The sequence below is a fragment of the Chelonoidis abingdonii genome, chromosome 5, assembly GCF_003597395.2.
Source record: "Chelonoidis abingdonii isolate Lonesome George chromosome 5, CheloAbing_2.0, whole genome shotgun sequence".
NCBI lineage: Eukaryota > Metazoa > Chordata > Testudines > Testudinidae > Chelonoidis > Chelonoidis abingdonii.
The window spans coordinates 127,924,903-127,950,851 of record NC_133773.1 but is presented as its reverse complement, the minus strand read 5'-3'; the positions used below and the strand labels follow the sequence as shown (position 1 = coordinate 127,950,851).

Below are 25,949 nucleotides of genomic sequence, written 5' to 3'. Positions count from 1 at the left end.
AGGATAAATATTAGAAGTCTGTACTGGACATCTACCTAGTCATGCTCAATGTTTGTGAACTATACAAAGGAAAAAATAAGATAGATGATCAGAGGCCAGACATTAAAGGGGAGAAGCAGAGTGGAACATTTACTTGTGGATTAACTGTTGATGTATTTTGTTATCCTGTATTTCACATTTATTAAAGGGAAATGATAAACAGTCTCTTATCTTTTGTTCAGGGACAGAGCTGACTTTTAACTACAACCTTGACTGTCTGGGCAATGAAAAAACTGTCTGTAAATGTGGTGCCCCAAACTGCAGTGGATTTCTTGGGGATAGACCAAAGGTATGTAAAGTGTAGTCTGAATTTAAAAGTAGTATTCTTCAAAACTAAAATTAAGTTAAAATATTATAAGTATTCAAAAATATATGTGGGATTATGTATGTTTGAGTATGTGGCAGTTGGAGGGGGGTCATATTGTATGAAAACTTTACCAGATAAAGTAACATCCTCTAAAAACTATAAGATGTCTATTCCTGAGATCCGTAGCAAGTGCTGTGGAAGGAAATGGTACCATATATCCCTTCCGCTTTCTGAGGGGGTGTATGCGTGTACATGTACACACATTATGCTGTCCACTTCCTTCATGGGAAGGTGTAAACATTATGTTGCCATCTAGTGAGACTGGTGAGTTTTCTGCTGCTGCTTGCCTCCCCTTTGTTGGGTGCTGAAGACAGGAAAAGACTAAAAGATTTTGCTGTTGGATAAGAGAATCGCTCCCTCTGTGATCTCTTTCTCCACACACATCCTAAAAAATGTGGCACAAAGACTGATTTCCTGAGGGAGTTTCCTCAAAACTTTCTATGCACCCTGGAATTTTATCAGGAGACATCCCCTTGGTAAAAGTTGATGGCTCTCTATGGCAGTGGTTCCCAAACTGGGGTTCATGAGCCCCTGGGGGGTTGCAATTTGTTACAGGGAGTTTTCAGGGGGAAAAATCCCTAATGGTGGACAGAGGTGTCTCTAGGGACACCAGGCTCCACGGGGCCAGCAGCCCAAAGCCCCTGGACTTCCAAGAGCTAAGCAGATCAAAGCAAGCATCTCTATCACATTGAGGAAATTTAAACTTCAAGATTTCTTATAAGAAATGGAAAGGGAGGTGGATGATATTTACTGTTTTTAAAATTAAGTAGGCAACTAGTATTGTTCTTCATAATAATTTTAAAAACAAGTTTAAGCTTTGTTGTAACGTGCGTTGTTTGCCTGGACTGCTCAAGACCTGAATGCTTGTGTAGGAGGAACTCTTTGAGTTGGCTTCTTAAATACCTTCATGCTGTTTCACATCTGATACTGCCTGATGAAACATAGGAACCTTGTCTTATAACAGGCTTATTCAAAGTGATACAGGCTGTGAAAGTGAGATCTTGGAAGAGTGTTGCCGTTTTCGTAATGTAATAAAAATACTGTAATGATAAATAATAGTTAATAGTGTGTAATAAGCATGTAATAAAAACAAATTTTATATTTCCAAGATCAATGCTTTTTTAATTTATACTCAGTTAAAGGAGATTATCTCTGGAAATATTCATTTTAGGTAGGGGTTTGCAAGACTTGACATTTTATTGAAAGGGGGTTCACAGCTTGTTAATGGGAACCACTTCTCTATGTAGAAGTGGGAAAAGCTGAGTTGGCTCAGCTGTTAGGGGAGAGGCATTGGTAGACCAGCTATCATTAGATCCTGAAATCAAGTGGAAAACATAGATAGTAGGAGACACAGTGAATAGCCTTCCATTGTTGCATGTCTCCTTTAGAGTGTGGCAGAAAGGAAAGTATTTTAGAAGCAGTCAGAAATTGAGCTAAGAGTTCAGGCTACTGATGATTGAGGAATTGGCAAGAGCACAGTGAGCGAGGGAAAAAGAAGATTGTGACTTTGTTTTTTCTTTTTTTTAAAAACACTCTAACACGTTGCCCACATCAGTTCACATTTTGAAATTTATCTTCATAAAGCAAAAACAATAGACTTTCTTTCTTAAAATGAAAGCTTAGGTCTCTAATAGTTGCTTGGCACCTTTTTAAAGTCCACCATAGCCCAACAGGTCATTCTGACATTATAGTTTACCAGTACTTCCTCCTCTGAAAAATTATAATTTTGTACGTTAGATTTCTCAAAGTTCTTTCGATTAAAGCCCATATGAACCTTTTGAAACAAGCAGTTTTGAAGTATTTGAAATATAACTGACATCTGTGTTTTTCCTGTACTATATACAGGAATGGCCTCTTAATCACCTCAAATTTAGTCAAAAATTGTAATCTGGGCACAGGCCACATGCAAAAATGAAGTGAAAATAACCTGCGTTTTTTTGGGGAAATGGCAGAGGAAGGGGAAAATCAAGCTCCTAAAGGAAAGAAAGTTTCAACCTTAACTATGGAGAGGCTATTGTCTAATATTTGGTCCTTGATACTACTCAATGCTAGACGCTTAAGAGGGAGGATGTAAAACCTCCACAATGCCCCAAATTATACCTTTTTAGAAGGGTTTTTTCACTCCAGCCTTGTGATCAGCTCATACACAGAACCCTGCAGAAATTAAACATCACAGGTCAGTTTTAGCAAGCTTTCTGGCTTGCTTGGTAAGGTGGGCTTATTTGAACGTGTCTTAATGCAGCCAAATGCAAGGTTATATGTACAGCCAGGATCAAAATATGTACCGTATGTACTTGATCATAAACCGGTTCATTTATAAGCCAACCTAGCCCAAGATGGATAAGTAAAAATGGAAATTTTTTATAAACCGTTCATATACCGACCCTATAATTCTGGGGTCAGCAAACTTTGGCTCCTGGGCCATCAGGATAAACTGCTGGGGGGCCGAGATGGTTTGTTTACCTCAAGCATCTGCAGGCACAAAGTATCCCAATGCGCCAGCTGCTTGCCCTGACAGGCTGGGACAGCAACTGATGGAGAAATTTTTTGAGGGGGGAGAGAAGCTGGGAGTCAGGGAGTAAGCCCTGTGACCACCCCCCCCACATGACCCCAACCCTAACCCGGGACCTCCACACTCTTGCCATCCCATCCCTTTCCACTTTATCTGGGGAGGGCCAGGGGAGGATGTCTCTGACCTGGCTGGAGCTGCTCTGGCAGGCTGGGCAGCGCAGCTGCAGCCTGCTCCAGCAGGCCAGATCAGGCGGCATGGCCACAGCATGTTCCAGTGGGCTGGGACGGGCGGCACGGCTGCAGCGTGCTTGGGGGGGGGGCAAGTGGCTGCCCTGGAGCTGCAGCTGCTTCTGAGGCTGGGGGGAGAGAAGCGTGGCCAGAAGTGGAGAGACTCTGGCCCTGCCTCTTCCCTACTGGCTCTGCTGGATGTGCTGCCTCTCCTCCCTCCCTCTGTTGCGGGGAGGGACTGTGTCCCATCTTGCTCCCTCTGTTGGGGGGAGGGACTGTGTCCCACCTTTCCCTCTCTATACTCGTGCATAAGCTGACCCCCTTCTCTAGTGCTTCCCTTTTTTACTAAAAAAAAATTCGGCTTATGAACGAGTATATATGGTAAGTCACTCATGGGAGATAACCATCTGAACGTGGGCTCTCACTGTGGTGTTGTGACTGACAACAAATTTGATCCTTGGATGTATAATCTGGGGAATATCCAATAGAGATGCAGTATTACCTCTATGTACAGCATCAGTGAGACTATGGAATAATGTGTCAATTTCTGATGTCATCTCTTCCAAAACATTTTGAAAAACTGGAAGAGTATCAGGAAAGAACTATAAGAATGATTTGAAGTCTGGAAAACCTACTCTACAGTGAGAGACTAAAATAAGCTTGGTCTATTTAGTTTATCAAAGAGAAGATTTATAGGTGACTTGATCATAGTCTGAGTGGAGGCGATTTCTAATAGTAGAGGAGTCTTTAAGTTAAAGGCATAACAAGATTCAGTGGCTAGAAATTGAAGCTACATACCTTCAGACTGAAAATAAGGCACAAATTTTTAACTGATTAATAATAAACCACTGGAAAGACACATCTTGGAATATGGTGGATTTCTATCCTTTGAAGTCTTTAGATCTAGATTGGATGTCTTTTTAAAAGATATGTCCTAACTCAACCAGATGCTAATGGACTTGATGCAGGAATTAATGGATGAGGTTCCATGACCTAGATTTAGCAGATCAGATTATAAAATTGACCATTTTTGCTTTAAAATCTGAGGCTGTTACATTTTTTTTATAGCTAGCATAACTGCAGATGTTCTTAATTCAAGTGACTGTTTAAAAATATTTTTATGCAACATTCAATTAGTTGGCAAACTCACGGGCTAGGTTTCTAGGCTATTGCATCAAATATATAAGAAAGTTTAGAATATTTTAAATCTATTTTATTTTTCTTGCCTTTTTAATATTGAGTGCTCCTCTTGATTTTATTATTTGGAAAGGATTTTGTAGTTTCTTGATATCATTTATTTTATATGCTGCCACTCTTCTGCTTTTCTAAAATATAGTTCCAATATTTTTTCTATGTATTCTTTTGGTACTGTTAGAAAAATTTGACAGCCCCAGAGACTGAAGTCCTCTATCCACCAAACATGCACACATGGGTGGCAGTAGGGCAGGCTTCTTCACAGTATCCTGCTAATGTGTTGTCTCCGTTTTGACTTTGCAAGGATATCATCTGGGGATAAGAGGGTATTCCAGTGCCCTGTAGTGAATCAAGCCTTGGCCTCCCTGCTGTGACTGCCCATGAGGAAGTCAGTTAATGCCAACATATGGGAACTGGGAGCCCAAGCTGCCTTAATCTCCTCTTCTAGCATGAAGCCGTGCATGCTGCAGTCATCCTTCTTTCCCTTCTCTGGCCCTTTCTAGTACTGCAACTTAATTTTTTAGAGATAAAGTGACCATATTTGTTTAACTTTTTAAAAATGTTTTTCTGCGTTATGGAGCATTTTTTTTTCTTTTTCAAAATTGGGATCTAAAAACTTGTAATTTCCTTCTTTAGAATTCTTCCACTAATTCTTCAGAGGAGAAAGGCAAAAAGACCAAAAAAAGAACTCGGAGACGTAAAACAAAAAGTGAGGGAAAGAAAGAGTCTGAAGATGACTGTTTCCGTTGTGGGGATGGAGGTCAACTTGTATTGTGTGACAGGAAATCTTGTACTAAGGCATACCATCTCTCCTGTCTGGACTTGGTGAAACGTCCTTTTGGTGAGTAAAGCATTTGTGAAGGGGTGGGAAAGGGAAGAAGCTGTATATAATAAAGTACTGTATTGAAATATGTCTAATACAGGGCTTGCAAAAATATTGATGTATACATTGCATCTTTTCAAGACTTCCCTGTTTTGAAATCAACGACTTTTTTTTGTTACAGTGAGTGCTTTATTTGTAAATGGGGTAGGAGTCCTTGAAGATTGAGATCTAGTAGTAGTCTTTCATGCCTTTCTGGGAAAATGACATTTAGTTTAAGGAACCCAGGCAGTGGTGCTCATGTCACTCAATTAGGCCAGGGTTCTGCTGTCACATAGAAAGTGAAATCATCCCCAGAAGAACTCATGAACTCAGATAGTTCAAAGATGCACATACTAAAGGAAAAGCAGCAGCATCTGGACTGAGGTAAATATGAGGACTTTTGGAGTGGTGGGTCTCAAGTTATATCTCATATGTGTTTTGAGTGAGGTCTGTTACACATCTCTGGTCCCAGAACTGAACCTGACATATGAAAAGGAGAAACAAGCAAAGCCTGTCTATTCAAAGCCAAGTAAAATGATGACCAAGCCAATGTCCCAGGGCAGGAGGAGTTGGCTGAATATAGAGTTGGTGATATGGGAACTCTGCCTGTGACCAGAGCTTGGAATGAAGGGGCCAGTTGTACCAGAAGCCAGTTGGTGTCAAGATATAAGTTGCTGAAAATGTTAACTTTAAGGATGGTCCAGACACTAAATGTATTCAGTATCATGGTACGGAAGAGGGTCATTTCATGATTTTACCTTAACTCCAAGGAAGGAAAATACCTTGAACTCAATAGACCTGCGGTCTGCACTCATTGTTTCTAAGTTGATGTTCCAGCTTACTTTGCCAGGGGAATTGAATCCAAGGTTGAACAGCTCTGGGGGGATGGCTTAGCATGATTCTGCTCAACACAGTCTGCCATCCAGGATGACATATGAAGTTCATGTACATCTAGCTGTTCTTAGGCCCTTGAATCCATCTGGCTGCTCATTCCCAATTTAACAGATCAATTCCAGGAATTGGTTGTTTAATCCTTCAGATCTGGTGGATAAAAATCAATAATTAAAAAAAATTTAAAATGCAATTTTTAAAATTTAAATTGGACTTATTTTGTTGTTTAAATTTTTTTTTTTTTTTAAAAAAATAAGCCTGTTTGAAATGAAATCTGAATTTAATACAAATTATGTTAAGGACTTAACTGTTTATAATCTCTTAAAACATTTAAATAAAAAGTAAATATGCTGAATCCATGACCCTCTTTCAAAAGCTGTGAGTTAAAGCCTGCTTTTCTATATAAAAAAGAATTGGGGGAGGGCAGGAATCTAACTGTTGAAGTCTGGCTGACCTACTGTGCCATATTTATAAAGCTTAAGTAATTTAGGGGACTTCGATTTTCTTGAGACTAGGAACTTATGTTCCAGTTTTTTTCACTTAGGCATGTTTGAACATTTTCCCAGGCTGACCTGAAATAATTAGCTTAATTCACTAGCTACAGTTAATCCCTCTATTTAGTAAATCATTTAGTTGTAAATGTGCAATCTATTTTGGACGCACACACTTCTCTTATCAAAACATTTAAGGTTGTCTGTTTAATAAAATAAATTGTATATGCTGTTTTATGTGTTCAGTTGAATTCCAGTTACCATCAAAATACAAATTATGAGCAAAAAGTTAATTATCTAGTAAAGAAACAACATATCATTTACCATTTTCTAACATAATAAAAATGTACAGTTAATAGAGAATTTGAAAATATTAAGCTGTATAATTGCTTATAGTTCTTCTTCGAGTGATTGCTCATATCCATTCCAGTAGGTGTACGCGCTGCGCGTGCACGTTCATCGGAAGACTTTTACCCTAGTAACTCCAACGGGCCGGCAGGTCGCCCCCTAGAGTGGCGCCGCCATGGCGGGTAATATATACCCCTGCCGGCCCGCCCGCTCCTCAGTTCCTTCTTACCGCCGTGTCGGTCGTTGGAACTGTGGAGCGCAGCATAGCTGACCTCCACGTCCCTAGCTTCTCTTCGTTTATTGTTCTAGTTCTAGTGTTAGTTTAATTATAGTTTACCTAGTATAGTATAGTGTAGTTTATAGTTGTATATAGTTAGCAGGTTCGGGGCGCTAGCCCTCTCCCACATCCGGCACCGGGCTCATGCCTGGTTCGCCGGGGTTCAAACCGTGCTCGGCCTGTAAAAAGCCGATGCCCATCAGCGATCCCCAGGACGCCTGCTTAAAGTGCCTGGGGGAATCGCATATATATGAGAAGGGCCGCATCTGCAAGGCGTTTAGACCGAGGACCAAGAAGGAGCGAGATCAGCGCCTCAAGACGCTCCTGATGGAAGCAGCACTTAACCCTGCCGCGAAAACGCCACAGCACCGCCTTTCTCCGGCACCGGCTCGCGGGAAGAGGCCCTCGACGTCCTCTACCCCGGCTAAACAGCCCTGAAAGGAGCACCAGGTGCCGAAGCCAGCCGTGTTGGCCATGCCAGGAACTTCGTCGACTCCGGGCCCGGCGGGTCCGTCGAGTCCGATCCCTCTTAGCTCCCCGCCAAGATCTGGGGTAGAGCTGATGGTCCCATCCACGCCCGAGATCTTCTCATCGGCCAGGGACCTCATCGCCTTGACGGAGCCTGGGCTGCCCCAGCCCCCGGGACCGCCGGTGCGGGTTTTACAATCGAAGGGCAAGCCTACACCGAAGCGAGCACTGTCCCCGGATTCTCCGGCTTGGCACCGGTCAAGATCCCGGCACCGATCTCGATCCAGAGGGAGGTCTCACTCACGGCGCTGCTCGGAGTCCCGGCACCGCTCTCCAAGGCGGCACAGGTCATACTTGCGGCGCAGGTCGTCTTCGCGCCGGTCCCGATACTCCCGGCACTGTTCCGGATCCAGCCACCGTTACCGGGACTCGAGGAGCCGTTCCCGCCATCAACAGTCCAGATCCCGGTTGACCTCCCGGCACCGAGCTGGTGGTAGGTCCCGGTCTCGATCACGGCGCTGGTATGGCTCACGGCACCGATCTCTGGCACCGAGGAGCTCTTCGCCATCTGCAACGTGGGACCCGTACCACTCCCACTCGGCTCCACCATGGCCCTCTCGCCAAGGCTCTGTCTCTTCGCGGGCGGACAGTGCGTACCTGGAGGCTGAAGCACCTGCCGCTCTCTTTTCCGAGAGTCAGCAGGAGCATGGTCCACAACAGTGGGGCTTCTGGACCCCCTGGGCGTATCATCAAGCCCAGGGCCCTCAGCAAATCTTCCCCCCCCTCCCCCCCGATCGTCGGCCTCAGAGCACAGGGTTCTGGAGGCTACTTCGTCACGCCCTCCTCCATCCCCTACGGAAGAGCAGCCGTCCCATCCTCCGGATGCTGAACTACCGCAGGAGTCAGAAGCACCGCAGGAGTCAGAAGCAGTGCTCCAGTCAGAGCCGCCAACTCAGAACCTCTTCCTTCGAGTCCTCGCCTCCTCGTCCTCCTTCAGATGATGCGGTGGCGGAGAACACAGTCCACCAACGTCCCGCCCCACTGACCTCAGGCACACCAGGCATCTCTCTCAGGCGTGGTGGCGCAAAAACATGAACATCCAGGCTGGGAGGTCTCACAAGATCGAGGACCGGTCGTATGAGCATTACTCGCGGCGGAATGCGCCCACCCGGTTCGCCCTGCCTTCATAAGGACCATCACAGCCAATGCCACCACCATCTGGCAGTCACCGGCTTCGTTTCCAACCCCGCTGCTCGGGTGGGGAGGTGGAGCGCAGAATACATGGTCCCTTCGAAGGGCTATGATACCTTCGTGGTCCATGCATGTCCAGCGCGGCCCGCGGTAGTTCCTCGTCGTTTCAATCTGTGAATAATGAGAGGGAACGCCATGGACAACCAAGCTCCGGCCCCCAAGTCTAAGGAGGCGAGACGTATGGACCTGCTTGCCGCCAGGTCTATGGGAACCGCAGGAGCCACTGCATGGCTGCTGCGGTCCTCAACCAGCACAGCTCTGCTCAGCCGCCCCCCCTACTCCGCGTACGAACCATGCTGCTGGGCGCGGCGGCATCTTGATAATTTAAGGAGCTCCTACCACAAGACGCTCGTCAGGAGTTCGCTGCTCTCCTTGACGAGGGAAAAAGGTCGCACGCGACTTCCCTACAGGCAGCTTTGGACGCAGCAGACTCGGCCCCAGAACTCTGGCCTCTGGAGTCACTATGCATGCGCTAGCATTCGTGGCTTCAGTCTCTGTGCAGTTCCTCCGGAACTCCAACGATACCATCCAGGACCTTCCGTTTGAGGGTCAGGGCCTGTTTTCGGACAAGACTGACCCTCGGCTGCAAGAGCCTCAAAGATAATGGGTCATTATGCGTGCCCTAGGGGATGCATACGCCGGTGACCCAGCGTAGACCATTTTCAGGCCTCAGCAGCAGCACAGGCCTTTGTACCCCCACCTCAGGCAAAGGCAGGACTTTACCAGGCGGCGCAATAGGAACGGCAGGCGCAAACAATCAGGCAACCAGGGGGTCAAAGCCAAGGTCCCTCCAAGCCTTCCTCCGGGCCAAAGCCCTCATTTTGAAGGTGCGCCGAGGGCGCTGTACCAGTTTCCTCCACGGATCCATCCCCATCCTTCTCCAACCGTCTTTCATTCTTCCTCCCGGCGTGGTGCCAGCTTACCTCAGACAGATGGGTCCTCCGCATGCTGCGGCTTGGATACCACCTGCAGTTTGCTTCGTACCCGCCCTCCTGCCCCCCTCCCTCATCCCTCTTCAGGGACCCCTCTCACGAGCAGATCCTCCTCCAGGAGGTGCAAATCGCTCCTCGACAAAGGGGCCATAGAGGAGGTTCCAGTGAACGAGACAGGCAGGGGGTTTCTACTCCCGTTACTTTCTGATCCCCAAGGCCAAGGGAGGTCTCAGACCCATCCTCAACCTACGCGAGCTCAACAATTACCTACTCAAGTTGAAGTTCCGCATGGTTTCCTTGGGGACCATTAATCCGTCCCTGGATCCCGGAGACTGTACGCCGCCCTCGACATGCAGGACGCATATTTCCCATATAGCCATCTTCCCGCCCCATCGCAGGTTCCTTCGCTTCGTTGTTGGCGGCCGCACTATCAATCCACGGTCCTCCCATTCGGCCTCTCGACGGCTCCGAGAGTGTTCACCAAATGCATGGCTATAGTCGTCGCCTTTCTTCATCACAGTCGTGTGCACGTGTTTCCCTACCTTGACGACTGGCTTATCCAGGGACCTTCAGAGGACCGAGTCCTCGCGCATGTCCGCATGGTCAGATGCCTTTTCTCGAGTCTAGGCCTGATGCTCAACGCGGAGAAGTCCACACTATCCCCTACTCAAAGGATAGACTCATAGACTCGTAGGTCAGAAGGGACCAATATGATCATCTAGTCTGACCTCCTGCACAAAGCAGGCCACAGAACCCTACCCATCCACTTTTATAACAACCCTAACCCATGACTGAGTTATTGAAGTCCTCAAAATTGTGGTTTGAAGACCTCAAGCTCCAGAGAATCCACCAGCAAGCGACCCATGCCCCACGCTGCAGAGGAAGGCGAAAACCTCCAGGGCCCCTGCCAATCTGCCCTGGAGGAAAATTCCTTCCCACCCCAAAATATGGCGATCAGCTAAACCCTGAGCATGTGGGCAAGACTCACCAGCCCAGCACCCAGGAAAGAATTCTCTTTGCAGTAACTCAGATCCCATCCCATCCAACATCTCCTCACAGACCATTGAGCAGACTTATCTGCTGATAATCCAAGATCAGTTGCCCAAATTAAACTATCCCATCATATCATCTCCTCCATATACTTATCAAGCTTAGTCTTAAAAACCAGATAAGTCTTTTGCCCCCACTACTTCCCGCGGAAGGCTGTTCCAGAACTTCACTCCCCTAATGGTTAGAAACCTTCATCTAATTTCAAGTCTAAACTTCCTAATATCCAGTTTGTACCCATTTGTCCTTGTGCCTACATTAGTACTAAGCTTAAATAATTCCTCTCCCTCCCTAACGTTAATCCCCCTGATATATTTATACAGAGCAAGCATATCCCCCCGCAGCCTTCTTTTGGCCAGGCTAAACAAGCCAAGCTCTTTGAGTCTCCTTTCATAAGGCAGGTTTTCCATTCCTCGGATCATCCTAGTAGCCCGTCTCTGAACCTGTTCCAGTTTGAATTCATCCTTCTTAAACATGGGACACCAGAACTGACACAGTATTCCAGGTGGGGTCTCACCAGCGCCTTATACAACGGTACTAACAAACACCTCCTTATCCTTGCTGGAAATACCTCGCCTGAGGCATCTAAAACCTCACTTGCTTTTTAACAGCCATATCGCATTGGCGGCTCATAGACATCCCGCTATCAACCAATACCCAAAGGTCCTTCTCCTCCTCCTCCTCTGTCGCTTCCAACTGATGCGTCCCCAAAGATATATCTAATTCTTATTATTAATCCCTAAGTGCATGACCTTGCACTTTTCACTATTTATATTTCATCCTATTACTATTACTCCAGTTTATCGGCGCCATTCTAGACTCCACCATAGCAGGGCCGTTCTCCCTTGTCACGGTTCCAGGCTTTGTCTGCCATCATCCACAGGCTGCAGGCACCTCTAACTTCCATTCGCACTTGCCTGACGCTGTTGGGCCACATGGCGGCCTGCACTTTTGTTACGGCACATGCTTGACTCCGCCTCCGGCCCCTACAATCCTGGCTCATCCCTCAGCTCCGTCCGGCCAGGCGTCCTTTTAGATACAATCATCACGATTCCCCAGACGTCTTCCTTTCTCTCCAGTGGTGGCTGGATCAGTCCATCGTGTGTGCAGGGCTTCCGTTCCATCCGCCCCAGCCCTTGCTGTCCCTGACAACGGATGCGTCGGACTTGGGATGGGGAGCTCACCTAGGTACCCTGCGGACCCGGGTTCGCTGGTCCCTCCCTGAACTCGCCCTCCATACCTACGTACGAGAATTGAGGGCTGTCCGCCTTGCTTGTCAAGCGTTCCATCGGCAATCCAGGGCCGCTATGTTTCGGTTTTTATCAACAACACAACGGCGGTATACTATGTGAACAAGCAGGCGGAACGAGATCTCCTCTTCTTTGTCGGAGGCCATGACGTAGTGGGACTTTTGCATAGCCCACTCGGTTCACCTAGTCGCTTCCTTTCTCCCCGGGCTCAGAATACCCTGGCGGATCGTCTCAGCCGGTCCTTTTGCTCCCACGAGTGGTCCTTCGCCCCGGACGTCACCGTTGCGCTCTTCCGGAGGTGGGGCATCCCGACGTGGACCTCTTTGCATCCCGCAGGAACAGGAAGTGCCCGATGTTTTGCTCTTTCCAAGGTCGCGAGCGGGCTCGGTGGCAGACGCCTTTCTGATTCCGTGGGTGACGCACCTCTTTTATGCATTCCCTCCATTCCCGTTAATATCCAAGGTCCTTCTGAAGGTGCGCAGGGACAGGGCCCGCTTGATTCTGATCGCTCCGGCATGGCCCCCAGGCAGCATTGGTTCTCTCTGCTGCTGGACCTGTCGGTAGCGGACCCTGTTCCCCTGCCCCTTTACCTGGATCTGATCACGCAAGACCACGGTCGGCTTTGCCACCCGGACCTCCAGTCGCCTGCACCTCTCAGCGTGGCTCCTGCGTGGCTGACTAGGTCCGAGTTGCATTGCTCTTCCCCAGTGAGGCAGGTCCTTCTGGGAAGTAGGAAGCCGTCTACGAGGGCGACATACGTAGCCAAATGGATGCGTTTTATGTGCTGGTGCGCGGAGAGGCGCTTCCACCCGACCGAGGTTTCCATCCCCATCGTCCTCGAATACCTTTGGTCGCTCAAGCAGCAAGGCCTGGCGGTATCTCTCTCTGGGTCCACTTAGCGGCTATCTCCACCTTCCACCCAGGGAGCGATGGCCGCTCTGTCTTCTCACACCCAATGGTGACTAGATTCCTTAAAGGGCTGGAGCGTCTTTACCCCCAGGTCTGCCACCCAGCCCCCTCTTGGGATCTCAACCTGGTGTTGTCCCGTCTCATGTCCCCCCCGTTTGAGCTGCTGGCTACGTGTTTCCTCCTCTACTTGTCCTGGAAGACTGCATTCCTGGTGGCCATCACTTCTGCTAGGCGCGTGTCAGAGCTGCGCGCCCTCGTGGTGGAGCCCCCGTATATGGTGTTCCACCGGGACAAAGTACAACTGAGGCCGCACCCCGCCTTTCTCCCCAAAGTTGTCTTGGCCTTTCAGGTCAACCAGGACATATTCCTACCCATATTCTTTCCGAAACCTCATTCATCTCGCAGGGAGCAACCAGTTGCACTCCTTAGATGTGCGTAGGGCGCTCGCCTTTTATATAGAGCGGACCAAACCGTTCCGTAAATCCACCCAACTCTTTGTCGCCGTAGCTGAGCGAGTTAAAGGGTTGCCAGTTTCCTCGCAGAGGATCTCCTCGTGGGTGACGTCCTGTATACGGGCGTGTTACGACCTGGCCCGTATCCCTTCGGGCCATGTAACTGCGCACTCTACTAGAGCCCAGGCATCATCGAAGGCGTTCCTTGCGCGAGTTCCCGTCCAGGAAATCTGCAGGGCAGTGACCTGGTCCTCCGTGCACACCTTCGCTACCCATTATGCCCTAGTCCAGCAGTCCAGGGATGATGGCGGCCTTCGACTCTGCCGTGTTGCGCACAGTGACCTCTCACTCCGACCCCACGCCTAGGTAAGGCTTGGGAATCACCTACTGGAATGGATATGAGCAATCACTCGAAGAAGAAAACACGGTTACTCACTGTTGTAACTGTTGTTCTTCGAGATGTGTTGCTCATATCCATTCCACACCCGTCCTCCTTCCCCACTGTCAGAGTAGAGCCGGCAAGAAGGAACTGAGGAGCGGGCGGGCCGGCAGGGGTTATATATTACCCGCCATGGCGGCGCCACTCTAAGGGCGACCTGCCGGCCCACTGGAGTTGCTAGGATAAAAGTCTTCCAACGAACGTGCACGTGCGTACACCTACTGGAATGGATATGAGCAACACATCTCAAAGAACAACAGTTACAAAGTGAGTAACCGTGTTTTAGTGTACCCTCTTAGCTAGCAAAAAATATGTACCTGTATCTAGTGTAAAGATTCTATTTAGTTATAAAGCAACATGTTTTAATGATTCTATCAGGGGTTGGCACCTTTCAGAAGTGGTGTGTGCGATTTATTCACTCTAATTTAAGGTTTCGTGTGCCAGTAAATACATTTTAACATTTTTAGAAGGTCTCTTTCTGTAAGTCCTATATTAATATACACAAACTATTTTGTATGTAAAGTAAACAAGGTTGTCAAAAATATTTAAGAAGCTTCATTTAAAATTAAATTAAAATGCTGATCTTATGCCGCCAGCCTGCTCAGCTCGCTGGAAACCTGGGGTTCTCTTCACGTAGGCCGGCAGAGGCCTGAGCGGGGCCTGCGGCTGGGACCCCGACCTGGTGGGGGTGGTTCAGGGGTCAAAGCAGAGGGATGGGGAGTGCGGGGGGTGTAGGGCAGAAGGCTGGGTGGGAGTTCAGGGGTCAGGGCAGAGGGCAGTGGGGGTGTGGCGGGTGCAGGGCAGAAGTCTGGGTGTGGGGGGTGTTCAGGGGTCAGGGAAGAGGGCAGAGGGAAGTAAGGGTGTGAGAGGTGCAGGGCAGAGGTCTGGGGGTGTGGGGGCATGCAGGGCAGAGGGCTGGGGTGCTCAGCTCATAGGGGTGCTTCCAGCCCCCTGCCCTAAGCAGCTCAAGGCAGGGGGCTGGAAGGGATATGATCTGTTCCACCCCCTTCCCCAAGGCCCTGTCCCTACCTCTTCTCTGCCTTCTCTTCAGAGCTGTGTGCACGCTGCCACTCTTTCCCGCCCCCTCTCGCTAGGGCCATCAGCTGATTGGTGCAAGGAAGGAGAGGGAGGGGGCAGGAAAGCACCATGCTGGGGGAAGAAGCTGGGGAGGGTGAAGCTTGGCTGCCGCAGGACCAAGCTTTTGCCTCCTGCCCCTGCAGGGGAAAGCAGTGGGTGGGGGGGGCTGAGTGGGGCTGAGGTCTGGGACCACGGCAGCATGCCACTCAAAATTGGCTTGTGTGCTTTGTTTGGCACACGTGCCATAGGTTGCTGACCCTTGGGTTATATCAACAAATGAGAATGTACCTTTAGAAAATAACTGAAGTACAAATGGGAAAGTTGACTAAAGTTAATGATTTAAATTGAGGCTTTCCACTTGGTGGATTTAAATCAATCCACCATGCTTCAGACAGTTAGTTCCAGAAGACAATGCTGACATAGCCACTCCTGGAAGATGATCGCTTTCCTTGTGGATGGTAAAACCCTTGCACAATGAACACTGAGCAACAGTGTGCCCCTCCTGTGCCTGACTGTCTTGGCTGTTATGGATATGGTGCTATCCGCAGGGGCATGGAATAGGAACGAACATAGGACTGGAAAGGACCTCCTGTGTATAATCCTGTTTATAAATTTAACAAGCTCCATCTGAAAACTAGTTAGAAGCTGTTTTGCCCCACTACTCCTATTGGAAGACTGCAGAAAGTCACCCCTCTGATGGTAAGAAACTTTCTAATTACCATCTAAATTTATTCATGGCCAGTTTATAGCCATTTGCTTTTGGTTCAGTATTGTCCTTTAGCTTAAATAGCTCTTATCCCCTCCTGCGCTTTATCCTCCTGATGTATTTATAGAGGGCAACCCTATCCCCTGTCAGCCAAGGCTAAACAGCCAAGCATTTTCTATCACCTCTTGTAAAACTCTCCATTCCTCTGATCATCGTTCTAGCTTTTCTCTGCACCTATTCAAGTTTGAATGAATCTTTCCTGGACGTGGGTGAGCAGAATTGTACCCAGAATTCCAGATTAGATCTTACCGGTGCTTTGTTGAATGGTATTAATACCTCCCTAATTCTACTGAAAGTAATTCGCCTCATACATCACAGGGTCATATTTGCCTATTTTCTGGCCACATCATGTTGGTGGCTCATGATCATCCTGTGATTGATTGATCAGTACACCCAGGACTTTTTCCTCTTCTGTTATTTCCAACTGATTAGCCCCCAGTTTATAGCAGAAATTCTTAATAGTCCCTAAATGCAGGACTCTGAGAGAAGTTCTAAACTTTCACGAAAGGAAGCAGATAGAGATAGCAATGAATGCTGCTGAATCTTGCTTGTTGGCTACTATGATTAGAAATGACTGAATGGTGGTTGGAGCTGTATCACATAAAATCCTGGAGTAGAGTGCTGAGGACATACAGTGTCTACAAATCCCCACAGGACACTGCAGCTTGCATAGTTTCAGTGGTATCTATTCACCTGCAAGGAAGATCCATGTAGATAATGCTCAAAGAAGAATTAATTTTCCCTGCATTTAACTCTGCACCATTCGTTTATTTTTGTTTTTTGGCAGTCAGCAACTTCAGAATAGGAAAAAGATAGATGTGCACACAGAAGTTTGACACAAAAGTAGATTTAGAGATGTCTGTCAGTTCTGTGCTGTAACTTCTGGGATGGACAGAGGTTTCCATAAACCATGGATTAACCAAAGTGAAAGAGCAACAGCATGGAGTTCACTGAATTATTTGATTTCCACATGAACAGGTGTTCTCATTAAAAGGCAGAAAGCTTTTACTATACTGGATTGGAACTCAAGATATTGCAAGTAACCCCCTGAGTAGTTTATACTGATTTGACTCCGGTGCTGTTTAAGTAAAATGTGGTCAAGTGTGCTATTCAATACAGTCTACTGAGCTTAACTAAAAGTACTCTATCTACTATTTTGCTTTTGACAAGAGTAATTAGTAACAACAGTTAAAATCTTCTTATTTTTTTATAACTATCCACTTTTTTTAAAGCAAAGTCAGTATTTATCATACAGACATTAAAACGCTAAATGTATACTCTGCTTTTTTGCAACATGAAGTTTATTCTCCTGTTAACAAAGAAAATCTCAATTTATCTAATCCTCTTCATCTTTAATTACAGGAAAGTGGGAGTGTCCTTGGCACCACTGTGATGTTTGTGGCAAACCTTCTGTTTCTTTTTGCCACTTCTGCCCAAATTCTTTCTGCAAAGAACATGAAGATGGGACAGTACTAAATTCTACATTAGATGGACAGTTATGCTGCTCTGAACATGTTCTTGGGGTAGATTCTGTTGAAAATCAGAAGACTGAGAAACCCCCCCAAAAACTGACCAAGTTGAAGCCTAAGAGAAAGCGAAGAAACAGATGGATGAGAGCTGAATGCAAATAATAATGAACTGCAGTTTCTACTGCCAACACTATCTTGTAGATAAGTTGTGAATAGGGCCAGAGAAGGACACAATTTTACATATATACTGTAAAAGTTACATTTGGGTGAAAAGCATTTTTTAATCCACTGAGCCAACCACAGCAGTCTTCTGCTGCATCTGCACTGATAACGAACTATGGCATACATAGTTCAGAAATTTTTCAGGACAAACCAAGCTTATTACTCAGCATTACAGTTACACTTGAATTTTACAGTTGTAAAAGGTTCCCTCCAATGTTTTTCCGTTTGGGGGTAAATTAAAATCAAACCAGGTACGCATATAAATGTAGTTTGTGAGATAGTATTTGCCATCCAACAGATGTTTAAAATAGTACATCCTTGAAAGATGTTATTAGTTCTCAAGTTATTTTAAATAAGAAATGGCTTGATATGCAGTCCCAATGAGATCTGCTTGCCTTGTATTCATTGTGGAGGAAGTGCACAAGTGCCATGCACAACCCAGGTGCGTAGCTCAGTATAACCACAGACTTTAAAATTTGTTCTTGCTCTTAGAAAATGGCTGTCTAATTGTTTTTAAATAAAAAATAATTGGTTTTAAATATCCTTCCACCAAGCAATACAGTCCATGGTGGAAAGAAGCACACTGTACTAGCAAGGGGAAACCTTGCAAGAGATTTTTTTTCTATACTCTTTTTTTCCCCCCTTCTCTTTAATCTCAGCTAAATATAAATACACTTGATCTTGCAGCACTATACAAAGTTCAAATTTAAGTGATATTGTCTTGCAGTCGAGGCCCAATATTTAGGATATTTGGTTTTTTAATTTTAAAAAAAGCTGTTTTTTTCTCAAATTTGATGACCATTTTTTTGTTCAAAGTCAAGCATTTCTCCACAGTTTGCAATCCAAACATTGCATCATGTTAGTGCAAAAAAACAAAATGTGAAACTGAATAGTCAATTAAATGAAAAAGCGAGAAGAAACTATTTAAAAGTAAAATAGATTTTAAACTAACACAAATGACATAATCAAGTTAAATTTTATATTTAATTATGTCCCTTTTTCAACAGCTTTTATGAAAAATGACTACTTGACTCAGATAGGGCAAACTACTTGAAGTCATTCCTTAGTGGCTTAGGAGTTCACCACCTGGTTTTTTTACCACCACTCCATTATTTCAGCAAAGCTGTTTCAATTTTTTGACTCCCAGAAGATTTTCAAAATTACAGTATACATGCATACAATATTTAGGCTAAATGGTAATAATTATAGAATTAGGAAAAAAAGGTAAAGAAAAATATCTGAAATTTTACCTACTATTTGATGCTATTTTTGTGTAATTGCAATATGGTTAGGCAATGTTACAAACAAGTTTTGACTTGAGCAATCATAACTCAGCCCACATAAACGCAATGTACACTCTTATGCCCATTTAATAATTTTTATATGTTCTAGCTTAGTTTGCCTAAAATAGTGCGGAACCTACGTGTAGCTCCTCTTTAATGAAGCATAGCTATATCTTAAAAGTGTATATTTTTTTCAGGGTTTGATTGCAGATCTAGCTTTAATTATTGAAATCTAAACCTTTTCCCCATATATGAAAACGTTATGACTGTCGTTTTATTAGAAAATTTTAATTGAAACAATTCTAAAATGTATCTTTACCCCATGGCGAAATCTGAAATCTCTTTATTTTTGTTTTGTAAACTGAGCAACTGCTTTGCTTTTTTTGTTTTGTTTTTTATCAAAGTTTATAAACACTGTTGGAAGGTTAATTCTTCCTTTTTTCAACTAATCCTTTGCTTGAAGTAACACACACTTCAATGTAGGAAAAAGTGTTACATTAGCGGTTATGAGATTTTTACTTCACTTTTTAGCAAATCAATATACAAAGACTTGCACGTGATGTAAAAATTGAAGGTTTCTCAAATGTGTTTGTGAGGAATATTCTTTCTTTGGAGGTCCTTTCTTATACTGCCAAGGCTGAAGCATAGACAGGTACCTAAAATGAAAACCAAAAAGGTATGCTGTATGTTCTTTCAGGATAGGGAAGGGAAGTTAGATATATTTTGAAGGGAAGGGGAGGGAGCAAAAACAAAAAGTTTTTTCCTGATCACTTTCAAGCAAAATGAAGGAATTTGGTGTAATAAGAAGGAATATTTCAATATTTGTTTCTTTGGATAAAATAACCTGTAAGGAAAGGTTTATAAGAATACTTTTTAAATAAGTTATTATAAAACTTACCTTGAATTCTAGTGCTTTAAACATTTTATATTGTTGATAGGTTTGTAGCTTTGTATCACCTCATTGCTGTACTAGTACCAGTGTGTTGGAATAGTTGTGGTCCTGTTTCTAACGAGCAGATATCCCCATCACAGAAACCACCATCAGCACTGATATTAATTGGCACCACTGCACTGCAGAGACCAAAAACTGAATGATTGTGGAATCTGCCAATTTACCTTCTTGGTCAGGTTCTGAAGCACATCACTGCAGCAGCGTGCACTACTGCCATTCATGCTGTGCTTGTCTGTGGATAAATAAAGACTTCAGTCTCCGTAGCTGTCACTTCTAACACTTTTTCAAAATTTAAAGAGTGATTTCCTGCTGTCTGTGGTTTACTCTTTGTACTTTCTTCCCAATCCTAAATTATTTGGGCCAATAGTTACTTGCATCTCTGAGAAGAATAAACTCTAGGGATTGCATCTCTAGATGTTTACTTTAAGTTAGTTAAATTAGTTAATTATTGAAAATCCTATTCTTTCTATTGATTACTTACTCTTGAAATTGATACCCTTTACAAATATTGGTCAAATTCTCCCCTGATTCATATCCCATGCAGCCTTACTGAGCTCAGCAAGATTGCTTTGAATGTACCTCAGGGTATAATTTAGTCTGTGGTTCAGTAAGATATTTTAAACATCTTTTTTTTAATTAATAAAGTTTCAGCAAAAATGGTCAGCTGTTCCCAAAACCAAGATTAGGAAAAATTATGTTGTTTTGCCCATGTTGGAAAAAGGATTCTCACATTTGTTTTGTTGAGAAATTTGCAAGTTCATTCTCTGGAGCAGGGATTTCAAATTGGATATGGGGGGTAGCCTTTGTGTCAGGAATGTGCCTTTTGCTTTTCCTGTGAAAAATCACCCAAATTTGGCCAGGTCATAAGCCTTTGAAAGATCTCCTATTGCATATGCTCAGTAGAGAGTTGTTTTGAGTTTGGCAGCTAAATTCTGTGCAGATTACCTGTACTGAGAACGCTTCATCCCAGGTTTGCAGAGAGTGAGGGTATGGCTACACTTGCAGCTGTACAGTGCTGGGAGTTAAACCTGTCTTCGTACAGCTAAGTAGGGAAAGCGCTGCAGTCTGGCCACACTGACAGCTACCAGCGCACTGTCGTGGCCACGTTTGCAGCGGTTTTGGGAGTGGTGCATTATGAGCAGCTATCCCAGCATTCAAGTGGCTGCAACATGCTTTTCAAAAGGTGGGGGTGGGGGGTGGAGTGTGACAGGGAGTGTGGGGGAGAGAGAGAGTGGATTTTTGGAGCCGACACACTGTCAGCAGATGAAAGTTCAGACCCCCTCCCCCACCCCCTCTCACTTACTGAAAGTAATTAGCCCTCTTTGTTTTTTTCCTCACAGACCAGATAAGCAGCCTCCCCAAAATGGAGCCCCTCCCTTCCACATGCTGTGCTGCTTCTTTCCTCAAGCCCCCTCTCTTCAAGCAGACACTAGCTGTGGGCATTCCAAGGGGAGCTCATTCACAGCAAACAGGAGCAGTGTTTGGTTTTTTGATAAGCTGCTTCGGTAGCCCGGAGTTCACAACAAAACAGAGTTATCTTTACTAAAAAGCATTATGGGAAGGTTCCGGAGGTCAGTTACAGCGTAATAAGATTATTCTGTTTACACTGGCACCCCAGCGCTGCAGGAGCAGCGCTATTCTCTTTATTCCTCTCGTCGAGGTGGAGTACATGCAGCGCTGTAGCCAGGGAGATACAGCACTGTATGTGCCTTGCCAGTGTGGACGGGGAGTGAGTTACAGTGCTCTAAAGCCACCACCAGCGCTGTAACTCTCAAGTGTAGCTAAGGCCTGAGCAGGCTAACTACCCTGCAATTGCTCCTCCTGGCTGCTGCTGTGGACCAGGCAGGGATCTGAGCAGGGAGTCTATCTCCCCTATGCTTTCAGTGCCACCCTGCTGAGCCCAGGCAGTGTGTTGTAGGAATTGGGACAAGCAGCCTTGAGAGGATAAGGGACTGGAGGAGAAGGGGGGGACTGATCAAATGGGTAGTGGTCGGGAGGAGAACTGAGATTAAATGGGGGAGGGGCTGAGAGAGAGTGGGCGGAGGAAGGTGAGATGAGATAAGGAGGATGGGAAACTGAGATTGTCTGGGCACGGAGCCTGCTGGGGAAACTAAGATGCAGAATAGCAAATAGATTTGTACTACTATGATACTGAACAACATTGGATGCATAATGTGTACCAAAGCTCCCCAAGTTCCCAGTCCTGTTTCATGATGCTGAATTCCTACTCTAATGATCTCTGAAAAGCATTGTTTCCAATTTTTTAAATATTTTTCTAGTACTTAAATTTGAACCAGCTCCATTTTATACCTACACAGCAATGTCAAACTGTCACCACTTTTGGTTCACATAAGTTTTTAAAGATGAAACTAGCAATATTCAGACACTTGAGTATATGGAGGTGTTTTATTCTCTGACTTGAGTACTAATACTTGAAAACACTGAAAACCAGACTGGAAACAGAAAATAATTGAGCAAAATAACATTGACTATTCTCTATGTAAAACTGTTTTAAACTAGATTTTCTTACAACCCATTTGAAATGTTTATTGTATGAACTGATTCAATATTTCAGTTACTTTCAGGTCCAGGCACTTAATATGCATGCCTCAAGGATTTTTCATTTGAAGGAAATGTAATAGTTGTGTAATATTGTAAGAGTAAATACACTGGTGGGGCATTTTCTGAACTTGACCATTTTTTAAAGATAAAAGAATCTTAGGACAATTAAGTATACAAACACTTCACTGGAGTATAATGTTGCTGGTAAGCATTTTATATATATGTAAGGGCTGTAGATCTTTGTGACTTTTGATACAAGTTAAAGGTTTTGTGACTCTTGGAAAAGAAAGGAGTAATTGTAAAGGTATCTGGTCCAACACTGCTCCAGTCAGAATGATTCTGAATTAATTGTGTGCAGACAGACAAAACTACCACATGTGGAATGTTCCTGTTTGATGATGGCTCTTGTGGAAAAAAAAATGCATCACCTGACATCCCTGGTTCCAAAGCAATTTCTCACCAAGGGGTCATTCCTGCTCTCCTTAGTCAATCAAAATATTCCCATTGACTTCATTAGGAGTTGGGTCAGGCCCTAAATATGAAAAACTGTGCCTGTCCAGAATTGAAGAGCTGTAACTCTGCTCACTTATACTTAATCCTTATTCCCAGTGGCTAGTGTATGAAAAATCCACACTTTTTTTATTTTGCAGGGTTCCAACATCTGATGGGCATACTACGGTAACATATAAACCAAGGTCTTTGCTCCAGTGAGCTTACAATCTAATTTACAATGCACTTCAGGTGGTAAAATCCAAAAATGCCCTGCTCTAATTTATTTGAAAACAGAAAAGCTCCGCAGTTCCTTCCCATATACTTGAGTCATTTGGCAATGAGTCTGGCATGCTTTCTGGCTCCTTTTCTTCCCTAGGGCAGGATCAAGGTTCTTACAAGCATTCACTGCCACATTACTTCTCTGATTATATAGGAGAGGATGAGGACCCAATATAGAATCTGGCCCTTACTCTTGATTGAACTGAGCTAAATTACTAGTCAACTCTGTTCTTTGACTAAAAACTGAGATGGTTAGCAGGATGCAATTAATTTACAAATTCAGACACCAATATTTTTAAACTTAGTATTGTTAAAAGTAACACAATATGAGAGACTGGAATGTGGGTGGTGGTGTGTAGTGGTTGGAGCAGGAGTTAAGCCTAGTGGCTATAGTAGGAGTTGGTAGCCAGGAATAGAAGTCTAGAGTCAGAGCTGGAGTGTAAAAGCAGCAAAGAATCCTGTGGCACCTTATAGACTAACAGATATTTTGGAGCATGAGCTTTCGTGGGTGAATACCTACTGTGTCGGGTGCATGTAGTGGAAATTTCCAAGGGCAGGTATATATACGCAAGCAAGCTAGAGATAACGAGGTTAGTTCAATCAGGGAGGATGAGGCCCTGTTCTAGCAGCTGAGGTGTGAATATTGTGGGGCCATGTGAGTGCCCATAACAATGCCACTGATCTGGAGATATATATTGCTGTGTGCATCGGCCAAACTGGACAGTTCTACGGAAAAGGATAAATGGACACAAATCGGATATTAGGAATGGCAATATATAAAAACCTGTAGGAGAATACTTCAACCTCCCTGGCCACACTATAGCAGACCTTAAGGTGGCCATCCTGCAGCAAAAGAACTTCAGGACCAGACTTCAAAGAGAAACTGCTGAGCTTCAGTTCATCTGCAAATTTGACACCATCAGCTCAGGATTAAACGAAGACTGTGGATGGCTTGCCAACTACAAAACCAGTTTGTCCTCCCTTGGTTTTCACACCTCAACTGCTAGAACAGGGCCTCATCCTCCCTGATTGAACTAACCTCGTTATCTCTAGCTTGCTTATATATATATACCTGCCCCTGGAAATTTCCACTACGTGCATCGGACGAAGTGGGTATTCACCCATGAAAGCTCATGCTCCAAAACATCTGTTAGTCTATAAGATGCCACAGGATTCTTTGCTGCTTTTACAGATCCAGACTAACATGGCTACCCCTCTCATACAGAGCTGGAGTGAGGGGTCAGAGCTGAAATCAGGAATCAGAGTTAAGGGTCAGAGCTGGGTTACCTGGAATGAGGCACGTCTGGGTCCAGAGCAGGAAGAAGGCAAGAGCAAGACTGGGGACAAGTAATCAGAGGAACTTTCTGGGAGAATGTTCTGAGCAGCCATTGGCCTAATGCTGCTGCTGGGCTTAAGAGTGTGCCTCTTGGTTCCTGCAGCCAATTAGGCAGTCTGGACAATGAGCTGATTCTGCTGTGAGTCCTCTGTTGCTCAGTAAGGAGGTGGAGCTAGCTGATCCCAGCCTTAGCTGCAAGTGTTAATTTCTGTAGACAGTAGTGGTGTAGCTGTGTTGGTCCCAGAAGAGTAGACATACAAGGTGGGTGAGGTAATATCTTGTTGTCCAAACTCTATTGGTGAGAGAGAAGCTTTCAAACTTGCACAGACCCAAAATGTTGTTTCCATGACAGCATGTTGCACATGTTGTTTACCCTTTGTAGTCAGATAGTATGTTGTGTGTTATGTGGGTCTTTCATACAGAAGCAAGGGGTTTTTAAATGTGTGTAATACTCAGCACTTTTTTGTAAAATAGATATAAACATAAAGGAGAACCCAGTATTCTGAGATGATAAAACAGAAATACATATGAGGAGATGAAAGCAATTTCTTCATACACAGGCGGTATGGAAAAATTAAATACTTCACTGAGAGAGCCTACCCATGGTAAAGCCTCTACACTGAAGTAGTTGGAAGGAGTGGCTTTTGTGAAGTTCATTCCACCCCTACAAAACTTGAGTAAAATTGGGGCTGAGTGAAGACAGATTCCATCCCCAGTGCAAGAGATAAGAAGGTTAAAGTACAATCCCCTATTCCTCCTGGAATAGTTGCTGCTGCTTCTTTATATGGGGTTCCTATTAACTACATCCATGTGCAAGCATGACTTACTGCCCTCTCCACAGTGCTGCTCTTTGTCAATGTATTTAAAGCAGGTGAAGTACACCTTTGTGACACAAAGGGAGAGCAGTAACTTCCCACCATGACTGCTCTGTCCATTCCATAGAGCTTTTGCAAGACAGCTAGCATGGGCCCTCCTGTATGAATTCCACCCTAGTAGAAAGTGACAATAATGCACAAAGAATGGTGGTATTACACATGGTAGGTAAATCCTGGGCCCACAGAAGTCAATGGGAGTCTTACTTAAATAGGGCTAGGATTTCTTCACCTCATTCTTACACAGAAATGAATTACTTACACAATTATTTTTAAAAAATCACTTCCAATAAAGGTGCATCAACATGCAGTTTTCTTTAGAGAGAGAGGTGTCTCAAAAGGATGGGTAGATTAAAGAATGATTGGTGTTAGCAGTGGCTGAAGTTTTCTATACAATTTGGGACAGATCAAGTACAGCATTTAGTATGTTGTAATGACTGATCAGTCATCATGGATAGGGCCATAACTTTGTCATAGGCATTCCAGTAATAGTATCTAGTACAGTTCTGGATGGTCCTATATGTAGAAAGCTGCTTTCAATTACAGTAGTGCTTCCCAACGTTTCCTGAATAGAGGTCTGATTGAGATGGAACAGAGGAAACACCTCCTCACACTTCAGTAGTTGTATCTGCTTTTGTCTCTTTTCTCCCTTACTCCTGTCTTCTTATCTTGTATTTTCACCT

General features: G+C 44.8%; 1 protein-coding gene across 1 annotated transcript in view; it reads left to right on the top strand.

The window, feature by feature from the left end:
- The window catches only part of NSD2 (nuclear receptor binding SET domain protein 2), a 170,228-nt gene extending 149,861 nt beyond the window's left edge, over positions 1-20,367 (top strand). Inside the window, exons 21-23 of the mRNA XM_075066635.1 lie at positions 222-328; positions 4,976-5,180; positions 17,162-20,367. Of these exons, the coding sequence (XP_074922736.1) occupies positions 222-328; positions 4,976-5,180; positions 17,162-17,430 (581 nt within the window). The 3' untranslated portion in view covers positions 17,431-20,367. The remainder of the gene's footprint in view (positions 1-221; positions 329-4,975; positions 5,181-17,161) is intronic.
- The last annotated feature ends 5,582 nt before the right edge of the window (positions 20,368-25,949 follow it).